General features: G+C 47.2%; 1 protein-coding gene across 6 annotated transcripts in view; it reads right to left on the bottom strand.

Annotated features, from left to right (window-relative positions):
* Window positions 1–20,876, bottom strand: part of cv-c (RhoGTPase activating protein) — a 453,196-nt gene that overhangs the window by 31,121 nt on the left and 401,199 nt on the right. For all 6 annotated transcript variants that reach the window (XM_050183837.3, XM_055073551.2, XM_050183840.3 and 3 more), the window contains 5 exons: window positions 16,813–16,873; window positions 14,835–15,246; window positions 7,983–8,237; window positions 6,343–6,562; window positions 1,733–1,971 (listed from right to left, as the gene is read on the bottom strand). In XM_050183837.3, coding sequence (XP_050039794.1) covers window positions 1,733–1,971; window positions 6,343–6,562; window positions 7,983–8,237; window positions 14,835–15,246; window positions 16,813–16,873 — 1,187 coding nt within the window. The remainder of the gene's footprint in view (window positions 1–1,732; window positions 1,972–6,342; window positions 6,563–7,982; window positions 8,238–14,834; window positions 15,247–16,812; window positions 16,874–20,876) is intronic.

The raw sequence follows: 20,876 nt of genomic DNA, 5'->3' as shown, positions 1-20,876 counted from the left end.
CGTACCCTCCTCCTCCACTTTCCTCCTTGCACTCTCTTCGCTATTGCAGTCTTTCATCTCCCGCTTCATTCACTTGGTTATGAGGGACAATTCAGACGCTTGCTGCAGGAACGGCTGCCTAAGAGCTTTGCTCTAAAATAAATTTAGGAGTGACTACATTGCACCATGGCTAGTTGGCTAGCTAGCTGGTAGCATGGCAGTAAATGAGGTCAAGAAGTGATAAGCAGTACTGAGCACAGTCCAACTTCATATATAAACGTAAATATTGCATGGCTGCTGAGATTGTAGTGTCCCGAAGTTGGAACAGGACTGTGCACCGTATTCTCAAAAGTCACGCTTTTTGCATCCTGCATTGTTGCCACTTGCTGTCAGACAAGCGAAACGTGAAAACAGACAAGCGAGAAGTTAGAGCATCAGAGGCACAGATAATCAAGGGCCGATTCCAAAGCACCTATTGGCATCAGCTTACCAGGCACCGGAAGCTACGAAAGCACCTGATGTGTGTGTTGCAACACGCACGCACGCACATATGTGTGTGTGTTGATAATAGATAATTTAAGGGAGAGAGAGAGAGAAAACATATTTTTAAGGCAACATTTGGTGCTCACCTCTGATCGGTCAGCTACCAGTCCTCACCCAACACGTCTTTAATGTGCTGGATAAGCACCGGCAGGAGAATGTTATTTGAATGGAGTGGTGGAGTGAGCCAGTCCATCCATGGCCGTGGCTGGATGTTAGTGGGAATAGTGAAGAGGCCTGACTGCAGCTTGGGTTGAATGTGAGGGCACTGCCATAGGCACCTCTCTAGGGACAGATATTTAATGCAGTCTGGACATTTTGGTTGTCCAAGTGACTTAAGGGAGATGTTGAGGGTTCACCATGAAAAATAACTAGATTTTTACTGACCTGCACCCTTCAGTAGAGGCGGAGCAATCGAACGCATTTCATTACCATGGAGCAGCCCAAAGAAATGCTAGATCTCAGCATGAAATTTCCACATTTATAGGAGTACTGACATGATATTTTCAGCTCTTCATTTTTTTTTGTTAAGTGAAGGTCTTGGACATTGAAATCCTAGAAAAAATATTGGCCAATCTCAGAGTGCCCTAAATAGTTTAATAGTTTTTCTACAGCCAGCTTCGGTTTCCCAGGGGTTGACTATGTTGCGACGTCATGACATGGAAGGTGGTCACGTGGGAGCAGGACATAGCAGTGTTTTGGCACTCACTCTGGCCCACTCGGTTGCCTCCTATGTTGCCACACATTGTGAGGAGACAATCAAGAGAAAGCCAAGTGTACAAATTAAGCATGAGTAGATTAATCAAGTGCTAATAACAACACTACATTGTAGCAACATTCTTGGAAAATAGTAATCATGGTGTATATTGTCTGTTGTAAGCTGACTTCATGTGCATTTCTGCAGCCTGACAATGTTTTTTATGAGATCTGACTTCATGTGCTTTTCCATGACCTTAAGGCATGTATTCATATGATCTGATTCCATGTGAACTTATGTGGCCTTCATATATATATATATATATATATATATATATATATATGTGGCCTTTATTGTGTTAGGTGGCATCTTGTGCTATGCATAGTTATGTATCTATTTCTTTATCACTGTGTTCTTTGCAAATGAAAAAGAGTAGCTTGTACCTTGAGCACCAACATCACCCAACACTTCTATATTTTAATGAAACAATAACACTGTACTTTGGTGTGCACTGACCTTTGTAGTCAGGAGCACGCATGCGCTTGATGAACTTGGGGACGGCCCAGCCCCAGCCTGACCGATAGGGTGGCGAGAACCGCTCCATGAGAGCTGTCAAGTGAAGAAGTGCCAGCTTCTTGAGTACAAGCAGCTGGGATGCTGACAAGTGCTCGTAGCGCAGCGCTGTCAGGCATGTCAGCTGCTCAGGTGAGGATGAAAAGCAGTGCCAGGCAGAACCCTGGGTGCAGGGACTTCCACTGCACAGTGAAGGAGAGCACATTGTTGACTGATTAAATTGCACTTGAATTGACTTTATTCAACAACAAAGTCGCAAGGCAGACTAGGCAAAAAAGCCACAAGCACAGTGTAAGGGGAAATTGGCTACTTTGTACAGAGGGCAGCATCATAGCAGTTAAGCATAGCAGTTAAATTAAGATGATGCCTTGAAGGAATGAAAAAGAAATAATTTAAGCTTGACATTGCTTTGAAGAAAGCATAGGACATACCGTATTTACACGCATAATGATCACACTTTCTTGTCAAAAAAATTGACGCAAATTCAGGGGTGCAATCATTACGCTGGTTAAATTTCCTGTGAGAAGGATTTTTTTTTTCATCCCGCATTTGCTGCAGGATGACAATAGGTCAAGCAGGCAGCTGTTGCTGTACGATTGCGCTGTAATAGTACGGAGCACCAAAACTAGAACGGCCGGCGGCGGAGCAAGCCAAACGCGCTGAACATGTTTTTTTTTCTTCTTGTGAGTGCATTATGCACATTGAAACAGTTTCTTCCGTATCAGTAGTGAGTAATATCGTTAATATTGGCAAGCTTGCGACAATAACATAGCCACGTCTACTTTGAGGGGACAGAAACAGAGATGGGCGTGCTTAGCTGCCAGTGACATAGAAACACATGGCGGGCATGCTGCGGAAACTGCAGCATTTGTCTTCACTACTATCCTAATACGGCATGTTTGCGCTAACGGTGGGCGAATATCTTAGCTGTGTTACAAGCGCCGGCGTATGAATAGGGTACATTTCTAACAAATCAGTGTAAAGGTGGCCACTATCGTGGCCGCTCGCAACTTGCTGCGTGCCCACGAGTGCACACAAGAACAATCGAAAGGCGCCATTTTGTCGTTTTTGTTGGCCAAAACCATTATGCCTACAAGTAATATAGCCAAGGCAAGCTTGGTTGTAGCTTTCTTTTTTCATAGAAGTGCAGAAAGTGATGAAAGGAATGAAATGGGGCATCTACTTAAGAATGTTTGGTGCATGCAGACTGCTTGGTATGTCTTCAAGAGTCGTTCACGTAGCATTTGACAGCATTCGACAAATGGTAAGCGCTACCATCATTAGCTAGACTTGGCACATGACATACGGCTGCAAGAAGTTCGGGGTGCGATCATTATACGGGAGAGAAAGAAAATTGAATTTTGACGACAAAATTCAGCGGTGCGATCATTACGCGAGCGCAATCATTATGCGAGTAAATACGGTAGTAGACTTCATAGATCTTAAGATTTTTTGGAAGCAGACCCCATTCTACTGAGATAACATGTCCTTGTATGTGCACATAATATGGTGCCTTGTCAGGAAGAAAACAATATATGAACCACAAGCCAGTTACAACTGACTCATGGAGTTCGATGTTCAAAAACAACACTATGTCTATGAGAGATGCCATAGTAGGGGTGTTTCAAATTAAATTTGACCATATGGTGTTCTTGCACCCACGTGATTGGTACAAGTGTTCTGCATTCCACCTCCATCGGGACGTGGCCACTGCAGCAGAAAACCAAAGCTGCGATTTCATGCTCAGCAGCAGCACAAACACCATAGACACCATGCAATCACAGGCAGTTCCGAAGTCACCTAGCATGTGGTGGCACTAGGCCACTGCATGAAGTAGAAAAAAAATTTTAGGCGACAGTTTATTTAGCAGTCAAACAAGTAGCCATGGTGTGACATACCAACAATTGTCAATTTTTTTATGTAAAAAGAAAGAATAAAAGGCAAGAAAACCTTGTAGTTTTCTGCTGTACAGAAGGCAAACAAGAATAACAGAACAAGACAAACATTATCACATATTATTGCATCATAACTTACCATAATAGGTAACTAGCTGACGTTCTTTGCAAATATCCACTGCACACTTGCATGCTTTCCCATAGCTGAACCTCATGCAGTACCACCAGTTTCAGAACAATAAAGTTGCTACACGCCCTCCTTGCACAACTTTCACTTCTCTCCAAACGTTTCCGCACGCACTATATGCTGTCACACACCTTCTATTCTCTCTGGCATGCAGTCACAAGTACCTATACAAAACCCGCATAGATACCGACACCTCTTTCAGCTCTACTTAATAAGTAATGCTTAAAACATATGGCTGCCATGACATGCTTCTCTTGCAGTAGCGTCTGGCCCCAGAAAGCATGGTCTCTGAGATCTGCTATCAAGGGAACCATCAGTAGCAGTAGGAACTGGGACACCACTTATTGCTTACGGCCAATATAGAGCGCAAAAGCACAGCCTTAGAGATTGGTTCCTGTTACTCAGGTAGAGCTGTTGCGAGAGGGTCCGAGTTGTATGCCACCTATAGAGAAACTCAATGGCCATATGGTGGTTATGATATGTTTTCAGCTGCTGGACCCGCTTCCGGGATTTGCAAAAGACCAATAAAGTTTTCTTCGAGGGAGCCACCACACGGATTGTGATTTGGACACTACCTACACCAATTACCACCGCCAAACGTAGCGAGAAACTAGTCAAGTCACCAACCAGGATTTTCGGTCGTCAGAAGCATGTAAATCTAAATGCAGACAATTTGGCAAGAAGTTGGCAAACCTGGTGACTCTGGCTGCACGCATATGCAGCGCATATCGCATGCCAAGTACACTATCACCACAGTCATGCAGCCATGCAGCGGCATGTCCTTATATTAAGCAAGGAAGTGATGAAAACTAATTAAGCCACAGGTGCACACCCGCTAACGCTGGTCGGGAAGCCTGAATGCTTCGCCTCCTCAGTGTTTTATGCTTCGAGCAATTGTTTGTGGAGTACACGAATGTGCAGTGGTTTCTCATGAATCTCCAATGACTCTAAATAACAAAATGATCGCTAAATATTAGCTAGAGTGCATGGCCTTCAAACACTATACGTCCTGTCAACACAAAGCAATGTAAGCACATCAATTTCTGGTCGCACAAGCCATAGAGGAAAAAACGCAGCTCAGCGGCGTTTAGAGAGCTGGGTTCAAGAGTAACTTAAGGATTGTGTGAGCACTTTCTAAACCACAATATCATTATGTTCAGCCCTAAGGATTTCATCCCCCATTTTGCTTTTACTTTGGTGTTGGCTCCGTAGGAAAAAAAGTTGCAGTTTCACCTGAAAGGCGAAGCATCGATTGCGATAGCAAAGTAGTGGACAGCTATACGAAGTAAGGATAGTAGTTTTATCGGCCGTATAAACTTAAAAACACAGGCATACTATCTAAATTAACAAGCATGGTGTCACATGCGCACAAGCAAACATGAACACATCTCACTCAATGACCGCGGAAACTTGCTGTCAAAACGCTGGAGTGAGGAAGCGCGGCAGCAGCAGCGAGCGAATAGACCTTCATGCTGTCTCTAACATCAACACGAACTAAGCCACTGTCCCCGTTGCAGATGGCTTTGAAGATACAACAGGCCGGCCGGGCGCGCACAACTGCCCGGCCGCCCGGAGTAAAATGCAGCCCCCCTCAGTACCCTCCCCCCAGAGCCTTGCGTGTGATGGAAGAAGGCACCACTTTCCCACCACCTCACCATTTTTGTACCTTGCGTGCGCGATATTGAGCTGCGATCGCCAGCTCCCCCTTGCAAGCTTTCACTTGCACATACAGCATACGAGGCACGGTGACAATTTTATCGCCTTTTGACTTTATACAGAACCTCTCAGCAACGCCGACGGCAGAACTGCACCTGGAGTGTCCATATAATTGCTATCGCATTAAATGATAGACATAACAAGCAAACAGCGATGCTCAAAACATACATAGAAAGCAGTTGCTGCGAGGAAAACATGCATCGTTATCACAAGCATCACTGCCAAGATCACACCCTTCGTACTATTGCATGAAACATCCACTTGCTCAGTTAAAACTCTGCCTTCGACAATACTGTAAACAGGGTGCCAATGCAACAACCATCCTTTGCAGTTTCCTTTGTGTCCATGCTGTAAAGGTGCATGTCAATGCGTGTCAACGAGGGCTAAGGAAAATAGACAGCCCTTAATATCATCAAGTGTTTTTAGTATTCATATAGTCCTTGAATATAGTTAAAATAGGATTAATTTGTTTTTCCATTTATATTTAGAACAAGGGAAAATATAACCTGCAACTTACTGCCGATGCACTCTTAACCCAAAGCTGACACATGTGGTACTTTACCAACAGGACACTGAGAATGGCTGTCCACCACAGACTTTTTCCATTTTGTAGGGCACTTCTACAAGCTTACTATGTGCATGTGCAGACTGACCCAGACTGTGAGCAGACTATAAGTAGTACTCATAGTCTGGATCAGTCTGAGTACTTATATAGTGTGATCTCTTCGTACACCAAAAGATTCCAGAGCACTCACTTTCCAGCCCTGGTGAGTGATGAGCCAACGCCCGAGTCTCGCCTCTCAGAGGTGTACGCCGGCCTGTCGTTCTCCTCGGGGACTCCTCTGCCCGTGGATCCCGATCCCATGCTACCAGTATCCGTCGCCCGTTGCGTGTCTTGTTGTCGCTGCTGCTCCTCCTGTTGCTGCTGCTGCTGCTGTTGCTGCTGCTGTTGCTGCTGTTGCTGCAAGGACATGCCTAGAAAAGGAAGCAGGGATTTGACAAGGTTAGCAGGATGACCTCGATACAACTCCATAGCAGGTGCTCAATGATTGTTGCAGCAACTACATAACAAGCATCTCCTGCAATGTCTTTCGCAGTCGGGAGGACATCGCAGCAAAGAGAGAGGAGACAGAGAATGGAAACCCGGGTCGCACGTATGGAAGTGCACAGCAAGTGAAAACAGGCACAAAGACACTGGACACATTATGAACATTCAGCAAGAAGCACAATCACAAAGAAAAGGAAAGAAAGAGAGATAGAGATTGGGATACAGAAAAAGTGTCGCAATTTAGTCCGAAAGATGAAGCATCAGTGCTGATAGCAAATTATTACACAGTTATACGAAGTAAGGATACTAGATTTATAGGCCGTATAAACTTGTAAACACTGGTCTACTAACTAAATTAACAAACATGGTGTCACGCGCGCACAGGCAAACATGAACACATCTCGCTTGGTGACCACGCACTCGCTGTCAAAACGTTGGCGTGAGGAAGAGTGGCAGCAGCAGCAGCAGCAGCAGCAGCAGCAGCAGCCAGTGAATTGCCCTTTGTGCTCCCTCTGGCTTCAACGCGAACTAAGCGGCCAGGATACAACACACATGAAGGCATCAGCCCTCCGCAGATGGCTTTCAAGATAGGGCCTACGCGGCCGCGCTCAGCTGCGCCATTAGCAGCCGCCGCCGCAATAGAAAGCTCCCACGCTTCACCCCCTCGCTTGTCTGCTGCCTTGCGCGCGATGGAAGACGGCGCGCTTCTTCCCCAACTTCCTCCACTGCGCGCGCTAGATTGAGCCACCATATTCTTCTCGGCTGACGCTCGCGCGCTTTCACTCGCACCCACAGCATACGGCGCACGGCCGCGATGTTATCGCACTTAAACTTCATATGGAACATCACTGCGACGGTGACGCCGACTAGGACGGAAATGCGCCTAGAGTGTCCTTATAACTGCTACTGCAATAAATAAAAAGCCTGCTGACCGCAACGTAACTGTCTAACTGCACGGCTGATACCCGAACATCGGACAGTAGTGTGTGGAAGGAGTAAAAGGACAAAAAGGTGAGAGATAGGAAGGAAGAGAGTGCTCGGAACTGGTAACTCTGCTGGCATAAGGTCATCTGCGCACGCCAGACTCACTCAGTAGAAACGCGGAAAGCGAGGAATCCCGCGCACCAGCGTGGTCGAAGGGCAAAGCAGCAATGACAGCAGCAAATGACAAAGGCATTCGGCATGCATGATCCATTCGCAGACGCTTGGGCCATTGAGAAAACCACAATGCGGTCGCCGGCCCACCGCCACTATACAACGGTTCCGGGCTCGAACCAAGGGCGGAACTAAGGCGCCGTCTAAAATTTAAGGCACGAGCAACGAGACAATGTCCACGGTGCAGCTCACCCTGGTTGTTGGGAGCTTCGCCGGCGGGCACGTTGTCGTAGACGCTCGCGCGGCCATGCTCCGAGCTCGCCGACAGCCAGCGCGCCGAAGGCTGCTGGTTCTTGTGCCTGGACCGGAAGCTTCCAGTCTTACGCCGGTGTGCCAGCTGGGGCGAGCACTCGGAATCGCTGAGCGCGTGGTTCTCGGGACCTAAGTGGTTAGACCATGGGCCCCCTGCTCCGCCACCCGCCGTGGGATCGCCGCCGGCGCCGGGACCTGCAGCACGTGCATGCGCGCTTGTTCGATCACCACCGCTATGAACAAATAATGCGCAGCTATGCAAACCTTAAACGGACGCTGACTAGGTCAAGCTAAAGCTAAAGCCATGGTTTAGCGGTATTAGGTGTCAATTGTGCCGGGCGCGTCAGGGTGATCGTAGCACGCAGCACTAGATTTCTCGACCTGCACTGTAAAAGATAATTTTCCTGAATGCTGGCAAAACCTGCTAGTAAAATGCTGCCAACCTTATTTCCGTAACTAGAAAACAGAATAGCTCGAAAAACGCACAATCCATAATACAGAATACCTGTTATAGCATCCGTAGTGATCAATACTTACTGCGTAATTTACAAAACAGACCAACAAAAGAGAGAAGTGCATAAGCAAACATGCTTCACACACATTGCTTCGAGAGGTCGTGAATGCAACAGATGTGGCTGTAACAGATAATATAAGTACAGATAACCACGCCACATAAGGCATGAGAAACGAAAGGCAGCCGGAAGTTCAAGGCACATACCAAGAATGGTATGTGTCTTCTTTCCGTCATCTACTATCCACGATCCCTCTTTCTGCTCTCGCCTCAGGTGGCAGACCAGGCGTTACAACGGGAGTGCCGACCCGGCCACGCAAGGGTGCATAGGGTTGGGGTGCGCTAAACAAGCGGCCGAATGTTTTACGGCCGTGAATAGAGGGGCCGTATAACATACTACAATTTCTTCCGAGAAAACCACGCGTGTGAGTCTTTGGGAACTATCCGCGACAAAGGTAGAAAGGTAGAAAGGCAAGACGCACACGCAGTATAGACGCACACAGCGCTGAATTTCAACAAAGTTTATCCTTACTCGTGGAATGGTCATAGGTACTGAACTTGAACTCTGTGGGTGGTGCAAAGAGACGACTACGCGCTTTCTGTGCAGCTGTCTTCGTGTCAGTGCACACACACAAAAAGAAAAAAGCGCTTTACGCCACGCTCCACAAGCTTGACAACTGTCCCCTTATCCCCTTACGGAAAACGATTCAGAGTTGCGTGAAAAGCGCCAGTGTGTCTTTTTAAAGGTAACAGAACTGACACACACACACACACACACACACATTATATATATATATATATATATATATATATATATATATATATATATATATATATATATATATATATATATATATATATATATATATATAGCAAGCATGGGGGATATTATATATACATGCAGATCCAAAGCACTTGTTGGAATCTCTGTGAAGCGAAGATTTACTGAAGCTGTTAGCTAAATGCTTCACTAACGGCAACGTGTACGATTTTGTTCGCTTTCATGCCAAGCAAAGTGTGATCTCAAGGAATCTTTATGCTTATCTACACCAAGGGTCACAACGTTACTGCCATGTAATTTTTATATTTATGCACTACAGCACTCACAAGCTATGCTGGAATACAAGCTCCAAATCAGGTGGATGCAAATTGTGAGAGACGTATATACGCAACCATGTCACAAGGACGAAGGCGATGTACGATGCTTGTCTAGGGAAGAATGACGATGAGAGGTGCATGCACGTAAAGGTATCACGCACATCGAACAACATCTAGGGATTCTGTACCTCTTGTGTCACAGTGGCACAGTTCCATTCTGGAGGATTGGCCAAAAACGGCCACACCCCCAGCGGTACATACCGAATGGACAAATCAAAGAAAATAAAGTAAATCAAAGAATTCGTTAAATATAATTCACCAGTGCGCTAACAGATCGGTGGGCTTTAGAGATGCCTGTGAAACGACATTATGTGTTCAGGTTTTAAGTGGGAAGTTATTTTTTTTGTTATGCAGAACAGCGGTGCACACATCAGCCCGTTCGCGGGAACTTTCATTGGGCACACATATAGCGTTTGTATATGTATTCACAAACATGTTCACCGAGAATAGCGACCGTCCCAACCGAAGGTTAGCGCGCGTCCATTTCTCTGGCCCGGCAGTGGCTGCGCTGGCTGTGCGGCCGGCTGAGCGCACACGCGGCCTGCGCGCCCTATCTCGGAGCCAATGTGCGGCGGCTGCAAAGGTTGGTCGATCCGAGATGGCCTGCATGGTGGCTTCACGTGTTCTGTCTTCGCGCGTGCCGCAAATGTTGAAGGTCGTGTAATCTCGAGAGTTTCGGAGACGCGTTGGCTCGGGAGGCAGCACGAAGCGTTCGCTCACCTCTGCCAACGTTGTTCGCGCCAGCGTTGCGAAAGCTAGTGTTCGCAGTCATCGAGCGAAATATGTTCATGTTTGCGTGTGCGCGCGTGAAATCAATTTAAATAGCAAGTGAATGTTTACTGCAATTTATACGCACGATAAAACTACATCTTTACTTCGTGATGCTAATACTTTGCAATCGCTATCGGTGCTACGCCTCTCGTGCGAAACTGCAACTTTTTTTTTTTCCTCAGCCAATCATGCAAACAGACTGTGAAGTCTGTTTATTGCATGAGTTTCTCACTCAGTACGCGTGTTTAGAAGCACTTTGTTCTGGGGCGCATTTTCTCGTACACCAAACCGCGTGCATAGCGGTCTTCGAGGAGCCATAAACTTTGTGGCGTGACAAAAGGCGGCCAATGGAGCGCGCGGAAATTTCACTCCCGACCGAGCGATGCACGGGCGTGCCCATACGTGGAGGTCGCTAGCTCGGGAGATTTGAAAGCAAAAGAGGAAAAAAGAATGGAAGGGGGAAGCAGACAGGACTGCAGGAGTGAGGAAAAAAAACAACAAAAATATACGACGCTATCGGGGGGAATAAATAACGAAGGAAGACATCGCCCGAAAGGTGTGACCTCAAAAATGGAATGCGGAGAGCCTAGCACGCACGCCAGTCGGGCGCCCTCATCAAGGCCTAATGACCCTCGAGAGGTTAACGACCAGAGAAAGCGAGGTTCGTCACGAGCAGCCCACTGGCGTCTTGGCGGTCGGCGTTAACAGCGTCCTACCGCGACCACCACGTGCAGTCTTCCAAGAAGAAAGCCACAACACCGAAGGGGAGCGCCGTCGCCAGCGCAGTTTCACTCCGTCGCAATTACCAGTCAGCGCCGCCGTTTAGAGCGCAGACATTCTAGTGCTCGACCCCTTAACCGCTGTGTTTCCCGAGCCGCGCCCGACTCTGAAGATGTGTCGTCAAGTGGTCGAGAATACGGCCTGCACTGCGGCGCCGCGACAAAGGAACACTAGCAATATGTTTTCAAGCGCAGCCACGCCTGCGCGCAAGTCGGCATGCATTGCCGCATTCGGCTATCGTATACAATTTGTGCGGCACATCGAGACGAGTTACGTTCGCGCACTGAATTCGGCAATTGCCTCCGACTCAGTCGAAGCGCTGCACACTACAGAGCCCGAAAGCTCATTAAATGCAAGTCAAATTTCCTGTTGTTACAAAGTGGTAATAGCGATATTCGGGGGCGCTAAGTGCAGCTTAATAAAAAAAAAAGAAGAAAGAAGCTGAACAAACGACATGGCCGGGGTTTGTTCCTGCGTACTTCGGCGCGAACGTATAAAGGTGGCGTGCACGGTTCAAAAGCTCATATAGGCTTAAGTATAGCCTCGCATGAACGGTCGAGCACTAGCCTCGAAGGCGTGCACCTAATAACAATAGTGTCAAACTTCCTTGCCGCACGGATGAATGGATAGGCCAAAAGGCTTAATTTAAATTAACACCTAAACGAACTCCTCCTCAGGTCTCTCAACCCAACAGTCACCTAATCATCGCTCCGTTAGTGGCGCCTGCAAGAAACAGATCCTAAGATACTGCAGCACAGAACGACTGCCAGCTCATTGCATGCGCAAGTTCCGAAACATCCGAAGCAGTCGAAATATCACACTGTCTCCACACGACGCCGCCAGCCATATACGAGTGGGGAATTGCTGCCAGTCAAACTATGACAACAACCGCACCACACTTTCACGGCATGTCCCCCCGCAACACTAATGAAGCTAGAACATCGCCACATTCGGGTGAGCTTTAATTATGCCTTCGTTAGTGCAAGTCTGACAGCAGACAGTCTGAACTTACCCTAACACATACTTCCCTCACCTGAGTGGTCATAACGCCTGCGTGGCAAAGAACTTATTTTCCGAAGATAAAAGCGAAATAACATAGCCTGCCACAGTGTAGCGGTTCACGTAAGCTGTAAACTGGTACGTCACATCTGCCTGATTGAAATGTTCTAACTGATGCAGTATACAAAACTGAATTACAGCCGACTCCCGTAAATTAAGCACTCGCTGGACCGCAAGATTTGGTCGAATTGTCCGCAATTATGAATTAACGAATTGCGGCAAAATGAACGAATTATAATCATTTTGTTGGTTGAAGTAGTCTGTAACGTACAAATGGTTTCCAACGGAACACATTGACACGGACAGAAAGAGACGGCGGGACACGCTGGACTGTAGCTGAGCGCGGGGCCTTTCTCTGCAATGTCTTTTTACTTCTTCCTGTTAAAGCGCGACTCGACCCGCTGTGGTTGCTCAGTGGCTATGGTGTTGGGCTGCTGAGCACGAGGTCGCGGGATCGGATCCCGGCCACGGCGGCCGCACTTCGACGGGGGCGAAATGCGAAAACACCCGTGTACTTAGATTTAGGTGCACGTTAAAGAACCCCAGGTGGTCGAAATTTCCGGAGTCCTCCACTACGGCGTGCCTCATAATCAGAAAGTGGTTTTGGCACGTAAAACCCCATAATTAAATTTTTTTTTTTAATTTTAAGTGCGACTCAACCAACATGCGGCGAAGAGCGCCGACAGGTTTAAACGCTGCCTCAGGGTTAGACTGTCACGTTGATGACGGTTGTCACTTTGTTTTTGCCAATAATGATCCATGTCAGCCAGGTATATGCAACGTTGAGTTCTCTGCCCATTACAATGCATTTGGAAGAGATGATTTTGTACTTATAACTGACGTATGGCTCCTTCACTGCTCTCTGTTCGTTCCTCAAGCATGCCAAGTACGACAGGAACCACACTCCCACCTGATTAATCGGTACAACAGACACATTGTTTTCACAGATAGCACGCCAAGACAATCTGAGTCACAATATGGAATTCTTTTTATTAGCGCACATCTTATTAACTTACCGTACTCCTTTTCTTTTTATGTGGATGCATTCCCTTCAGTATCAGCCATGAAGCAACTGTTTGATGACAGTGTTGTTTGTTTGCTGCTTCTTTTTTTCTTGTGCTATTAGATAACTTTAGCTGAGCGTTTACGGTCCCCTCCGCTCAGGCCGGTGTACAGTTTTAGCAGAGCGTTACCGTATAGCGCGAGCGTTCCCGTACACCGGCTGCCACGACTGCGCATGCGCCGAGTTTGGCGGGATTCGGTATAAGTTTACTCAACGCTTCCTCACGGGAGCCACTGTGTAACAGAGTAATAATACCCGTGTCACACGGGCACTGAAAATGACATTATTAACTCGCTAATGCCTTAAAATTTTAATGCCATTCGTGCGGTTCCACACCGACATACTTAAGGCGTTAAAGCTTAATGTCATTCGGGGTGTAGTGCGTATTCATAACTCACTTCGCCATCAAATGCGTACTCTCGTTCCCAGTGTCTCCACATTCTGACAATACTAAACGAATTTGTAGCGAAAAACAATATGTTCTTCACATTCTTTTAAAAAGCGGTCTTTTTTTTTTTTTTCGCAACGTAGTGCATTCTCACAACCATCACAACTCACCGGGCCATCGAATGCATCGAAAGCTTCGGCTTCAAACAGTATGCGGCTGGGTTCAAAAATGACATTCCTGAAGTAAACTGCATAAAATACGCCTATTAATATTTTCATGCCATTTCATAAATGCTTGCTGCCTAAGTAATTTTTTTAAATTGTATTACGATTGGCAAGTAGCCCTAACCGTTTCACTGCAGCTATCGCCATCGGGACGTTTAATGTCATTAAGTATGCGCTTGTAGCAGTGACCGAAATATAATGGCACTAAGAAACTTAAAGCCTCACGTTTTTAATGGCACAAACCTCGCCCGTGTGGCACGGGTATTAATATGACGGGAGAATTAGGATCGAAGCGGGCAGCCTCGGTGCTGCCATGTTGCGCAAACACGGCATACGGCGGAGCGCTCCGGTAAACTGATACCGGAGCCCGCTAACTCCGCGAATGCACATCCTTGGCAGCCGGTATAAGGTAACGCTCGCGGTATACGGTAACGCTCTGCTAAATCTGTCTATGAGCATGCAGCCGCGTAGCGGCAGCGCTGGTACGCTTGCGCACGACGCCCACGATGGCTGCCGGTAGGCCAAGCACAGCACCCCCCCCCCCCCCCTACCCAAACGCTACCTGGCCGAGAGAACGAAGCGTGACGGTCTTCGTCGTTTCGCGGCCAAGCTGACCGCGATGCGAAATGCGAAAAAGATGCGAAATACACGCCGTTCCCCGCAGCGCGTGAGCGCGCGAAGTGGGAGTCCCCAGACCGCAAAGCTACGCTCTGCTAATACTGTCTCTATGCGCTTGATTGGAGTCCCTTCCCTCTCGAAGGCATCGTACCCCCCCCCCCCCCCCCCCCCGCTTGTGCAGTCAAACACGTTAATTATAGCAGGCGCGCTCCGTACGTACCTTGTTGCGAGGCGCCTCCGCGCTTCTTGCGGCGCCGGTTCCCGCGCAGGCTGTCCATCCTGCGGAGGATGGCGTCGCGGATCCGCTCCGAGCCGCTGCGCCGGAGCTTGGGCCCCGGCGAGCCCTCCAGGTCGGCGCCCACCAGGCGCTCGTCGCTGGTCGACAGCCGGCTGTCGGGACTGCTACGCGGCTCGTCCAGGAACACGCTGTCGTGCGAGCTGTACGCCTCGGCGGGCTGCTGCTGCTGCTGGGGCTGCTGCACGTGCTGAGGCGTGCGCGAGGAGGAACCCCCCGTGGGGGTGACCACCACGGGCAGGGGCGGAGAGACCCGCGACCAGCGCCGGCTGCTCCGGTGGAACTGCCAGTTGTAGCTGAGCGCGGGGCCTTCCTCCTCGTCGCTGTCGTGGTGCATCTGCGGCGGTCAACCACGGTGGTTTCGACACTCACTGCCTCTTTCTAGGGCGACGACTGCATCCCATTAATATAGGACGACAAAACGACAATATTTGCTGAAGAAGATTCACATCACCGATGTTCATTAAAATTTGCGGCGATAACCGCCAATGCGATCATTAACCCCTCGTTCTCTCCCGTTAGCTATTTAATGAACAACACAGTGCTTGGCGAACTCCTTTCGTTTAACAAGCGAAACGGAGCCGCGGATCGAAGCGCGGCGGATTAGTGTGAAGACCGAGCGGGTGCTTCCGTTCGAAGCTTCCTAAGCAAAGCTGGGAGACAGCACGCCGAAATCTAGCAGTGACGACACAGCTCTCAAACCCTCTTCTTAACGAGAACACGAAGACGAATTGCTGCTCGCGATTCTCAAGGGCAAACATGCCTGTATACTGACCACTTCAATGGCCGCGTTGTAGGACACACCATTCTGAATCAGTCAGCGCCACACTGCCTTGTTTTTTCAACCGTCTGGGACCCTCTACATGCAGTCCTTGGCCCCAGCACATCAATATGCTTCTGCATCTGCAGCTGAGATCCGACATGACGAGCTTAAGTACACATCTTCATGATCGGGGATGCTACGACTCTGGTAATTAACTCTTCCATTAGACACGGATTTATTATTATTATTATTTCCCAGAAGGACGGTTGTGCGCGAGTTGGTATTCTGGTCTTGCGGCAAGTAGCGCACGAAAAAACTCAATACGAAGGAAAGAAAGACGGACACAGCATTGAATGAACGTATCATTTTACAATAATAATAGTTTTGCTATCGGAACGGTAAAAAAAGTATGCTCTCCGGTTTGGGTGATCGGCTCGTCTACGTAAAAAATTAATACGGTTCAATATAATTTCGTCCCGTCCTACTAATAACTAGACAACGGTCCTTGCCCTAAAAGAAGGTCGACGTGCCGGATATCACAAAGTGAACGTCAGAAAGCAGAACTTTCTCGAATTGTGAAGGTAAAGTGGCACGGTTCACAAACGCCCGGAGGCAATTGTGCCTCGCAATACCCGACACTAGCACCTGCCCCCGACAACGTGATCCCGTCGCGGAGGAGAAAACTCGCGCGCGCTCTATCGTCTCCTCTTATTAATCGTCGAGCGAGCGTAATGACCTCCTCGAAATTACGAAACGATCTCCAAACTTAAAACAAGGAAAATAACGACCAGTCAATAACTTGGCAACACGTGGCAGCAAGCTGTGCGCTTCCCTCCTCCATTTAATTTAGCTCGACACTCCAACAGATAAGAGACGCGTTAGCGCACGTGTATATGCAAAAGCATGTCGCGAAGGAACTTCTGCGCCGTGATACAGACACGGCGAAGCTTTCGGTTAGCAATTTAGCGCGGTGCAAGGAATATTCGCGGTGTCAAAACGCAAGCTGTCGAAGTCCTGCGGGACCACCGAATTCGGCAGGCGCCACCGAGGTCTCGATTTCGTTAGAGACCTTTTCGTGGCCACTAAATAAATGCTACTTTACATGCCATAACACAGCCATGCTTAAGAAAACCGTCTTACCGATTGCTTCACCAGGCCGTCGCTTTTCAACCGGGCGCTTTTGTTCAGGGTGTTGAGTCTCCTGCGTTAACAAAAATGCGCACACATTAAAGGACATTATAAGACAACGACAATTTGAAGTCTGTACACGAAACTTATACTACACACAGTTATTGCTGGTATAAGTTGTAACGAGAACACACACACACAAACAAGAGAACTGTTGAAGCGCGCGTCTTTATTCCTTTCGATTATCTTTCTTTTTTTTCAGAGACGTTGATTGCATAAGGACACGCTGGCACGGGAGCATGGTGTCGGCTATACTCCTCTGTCATACGAGAAGTGTAGAGATATGATATATGCACGCTGAATAACGAGTAGTAGCACACCATCGAAGATTTACTAGCAAACAAGCATGTGCATATTTATCGATTACCGCTCTCAGTGGCACGCGATGTTAGCATGAGTCGATCTTGCTGGGAACACGTGTTTAAGAACTATATAGGGTGTTCTTTTCATCTTTATTGTTTTCTTGTGTGTGCGTGTTTATTTTTACTACCAGAATTTTTAAATATTGCATGTGGCAGGACAGCATAATCGCAGTCCTTGAGTTGGATTACTTGAAGCGAGGCGGACCTTACTTGCACGAGAAATCGTAATACAGAATCGACAAATTAATTAAGAAATACTAATTAATATTTTAATTATTCAATTCGGACAGATATTCCAATTCGCTAATTGAAGCCGTTGAGTTCGAAAGGTGTATCCACTAGGAACGAATTTTCACGATGACACCAGTTCCCAGATATTCATTTCCAACGCGTGCGACGATAAACGTGAGCGTTCTTACTTTTGTGCTTCAAAGGATAGAACGATAAAACGGCGTTTCGTCAAAAAGAGTAAGTGGAACAACGTTGCATCTTTACCGTAAGTTTGATGGTGGACATCTCGAAACCCGTGTCATCCTCAGAATTCATTCTAAGTGGATATGATATGTCTTGCAAACTCATCGGCTACAATTAATAAATTCCAATGTGCCCGAACTTAATTAATTGAAGAAGCTAATTAGTTTTTTTTATAATTCGTCGATTATGTATTTAGATTTCTCGTTAAAGTAATGTCCGCCTCTTTGAGCAATCCAGTTCGAGGACTGGAATTATGATATCTGCCATGGGCGATTATACGCGTATAATATCGGTTCGCGATCTCAACTAATCACGTATCCTTATTTCGATTTCCAGTTTGCAGTTCATTTCAGGGTGATAATATGCCACGAGATTCTCCTGAAGATTTCAAGATCCCAATTTTAAGGTTCGCCAAAATTTCAGCATATGTGACGGAGTGCCCCTGTACCACCCAGTGTGACCTTTGCAATTTGAAGCAACAAAACTGCGTGTGAAGACATGCAGGCTCTTTTTTCTTCTCTAAGGAGGCAAGCTCTTTTTTTTTTTTGCTTTCCTCTTTTCTATCGTACAGCAATGAAATATCTTCGCCGTGCCTTGAACAGAACGGGTCGCCCTCAATGTTGTATCTGCTAGTTCGTATAGTAACCAATTTTGTCTTCTCATGCTGATTTCTCTTCTTTTGGTTTTCCCAATGGTTCTTCCGCGCATGCTTATCGTTCAGGGCTTCTGTGTACATCTCCCATACACATGCATACACAGCATGCAAGCCGTGCCAACCTTTATGCCAAGGAGGAACAACGGGGGACATATGAGAAAGCGACTTGGTTAGTGTAGTAGACAGAGCACAGTTGTTTCTATGTGAGGAGATTTACACAGCCTCGCTGCTTTGAGTGGCCAGGAAGAAGTTAGGGTATAGTTCGAGATCGTGAAAACCCGCAATGGGGAAAGGGAGGAAACGTGGTATAAGAATAATGCACAACGGAGGTAAATCAGTGCCTTTCGCAGTGTCCTTTCAGGTTCCATATTTCGCGCTGAACCAAAGACGAGAAACAAAAAGTTCTGCAATACTTTTTCATGGAATGTCAGCGCGACGCAGCTGCCCAAAGTGCCTCTAAGCGTGGTCGTTTTGATGCGTGCTACGCTTCCTTTCCTGCTGACGACGACATACACTCGGATATAATTTCGCTCCACAACATAACGAAACATCGCTGAACAGCGAATGTCACTGTATAAAAACCTAAAGAGAAACCATAGCGGTATAATGGGAACAGATGAGCAAACTATTTCTGGCTCGCACGAACGACACTCTACAGCGTGAAACACGTAATGAGCCACACCGCGCGCGCGTGTGTATATATATTTGCGTTTCTCCCTCTCGTTTCCTGCTTTCTCCACCCCCCCCCCCCCCCACCTTTTCTTTACGTATCCTTTTTCTTCAACTACAAGCCGAGGCTAAGTGCAAGGCCGCAATCTGCGTAATTGCAGCGGCTGTAACGATCGCCGAATATAGCGCACCGGGAGCTCCCCGTGTTTTGACGAGCAAAAAATGCACCGCCAACACTTTTCGCATTAGTGCCAGGCGGCACATACTGTTATGCACCTTCTGCGTATCACGCGACAAACGAATGTTAAACACGACACCTTTTTGGCATAACGAGCTAGAAAGTGGGTGGAGATGTCTCGAATAGATATAAGCAATGGGTGGCACTGAAACTTCAACGAAAAACAAAGGTCCGAGCAAATGCACACCACACTGCAGGAAAGCGGTCAAGCATCACTGGTGCCACTTCTATAGCATTCCTGCATCTTGCATACTCCCGTATGGCTACAAAGAATCTTGAAAGGCGATCAACACAGAAGACTTTAGGTTATTAGCGTTTATGCTTTAATGAATGACAAATCGCACGTGGTTACGCTGTTACACAGGCGTGACCAAAAAGTAACGAGATTTTAAGATCTAAACATATGATCCGATACGAGGAAAGTATACCAGCTTCAAAGATTCCTGCTGTCCACGGGTTATTGTGCAAGCCAAGGTACTGATCAAAATCGGAATCTTGACTTTGAGTGCTTTTCCGCACAATAACAAGGGTTCGAAAAAAGTGTTGGCATCTAAAAATTTTGCAGAGAAGGTGCGGTACGGTGAGGACTGGGATCTTACCCACAACTTAGCCATTATTACACGGTGTGTCTATTTACTGAAACAGTGGCTCAAAACGTGAACATACCGGCCAAGAACACAGCCGCAGCTATATATGTGCGCAAAACAAGTACAAGGTAATACGAGAGCACTCGCAGCAGTCTGGAGAACAAATACTTGAGTTACAACACACTCTCAAGCACGATAAAGAGAGCAAGGCCTGGCCCCGAAAGTTGGAAAAGCTAAGAAATGTGCTAGAAAACAACTAGAAAACAAAGTGGGAAAGAAAGACAGGAAAGTAATAATGCAAACAATAAGTGCTACTACTACTACTACTACTACTACTACTACTACTACTACTACTACTACTACTACTACTACTACAAAAATGGGTGTTTGCATTCTTTTTTGGTTCCTTTAAATATTCAACGCGTGCTCTCGAACATATTTGTTTTGTAAATACCGCGTGTACAAAAAAAATGGAGCTGCCTCATCGTCTCTCTCTCTCTCTCTCTCTCTCTCGCGCGCGCGCGCCCGCGCACACACAACACAATACACACACACGAAACCCTCTCCCTCAAAACCGATATCCAAGTGATATCTAAATTTCATCGCATTTTGGGCACATGTCCTCGAACCGAAGGGTAGAGTTGGTGCTTCTCCGTAGAATCATTATATTCTTGACTTACATTTCAGACTATGTGCTGAGGTCGAGAGAAAATTGAACATATTCTAATTTTCTGTGCTCCGAAAGCTTCTGAGGTCGCCTGTATATGCACACACACAGTCAGGCGAGAAAGCCGTAAAAGAGAGCGAGAGAAAGGCTGCAAAGAAAGCATGGAGTTTAGCCAGAGGTAGTTCCGGTTGGCTACCCTGTACGGGGAGAGGGAGTAGGCGGATAAAAAGAGACAGATATAGGAAGGGAGACAAAGAGACGATCTCGAACAAATCGCGCACACTATAGAGCGTTAGGGGGCGGCGTTCTTAAAGTCTATCGTGAAGCCCTGTAGACCGCAGGAATCTTAGTTGCGCGAATAAGG

This window comes from Dermacentor andersoni, chromosome 4 (assembly GCF_023375885.2).
Source record: "Dermacentor andersoni chromosome 4, qqDerAnde1_hic_scaffold, whole genome shotgun sequence".
Classification (NCBI taxonomy): domain Eukaryota; kingdom Metazoa; phylum Arthropoda; class Arachnida; order Ixodida; family Ixodidae; genus Dermacentor; species Dermacentor andersoni.
This window is presented reverse-complemented; position numbering and strand designations above follow the sequence as displayed.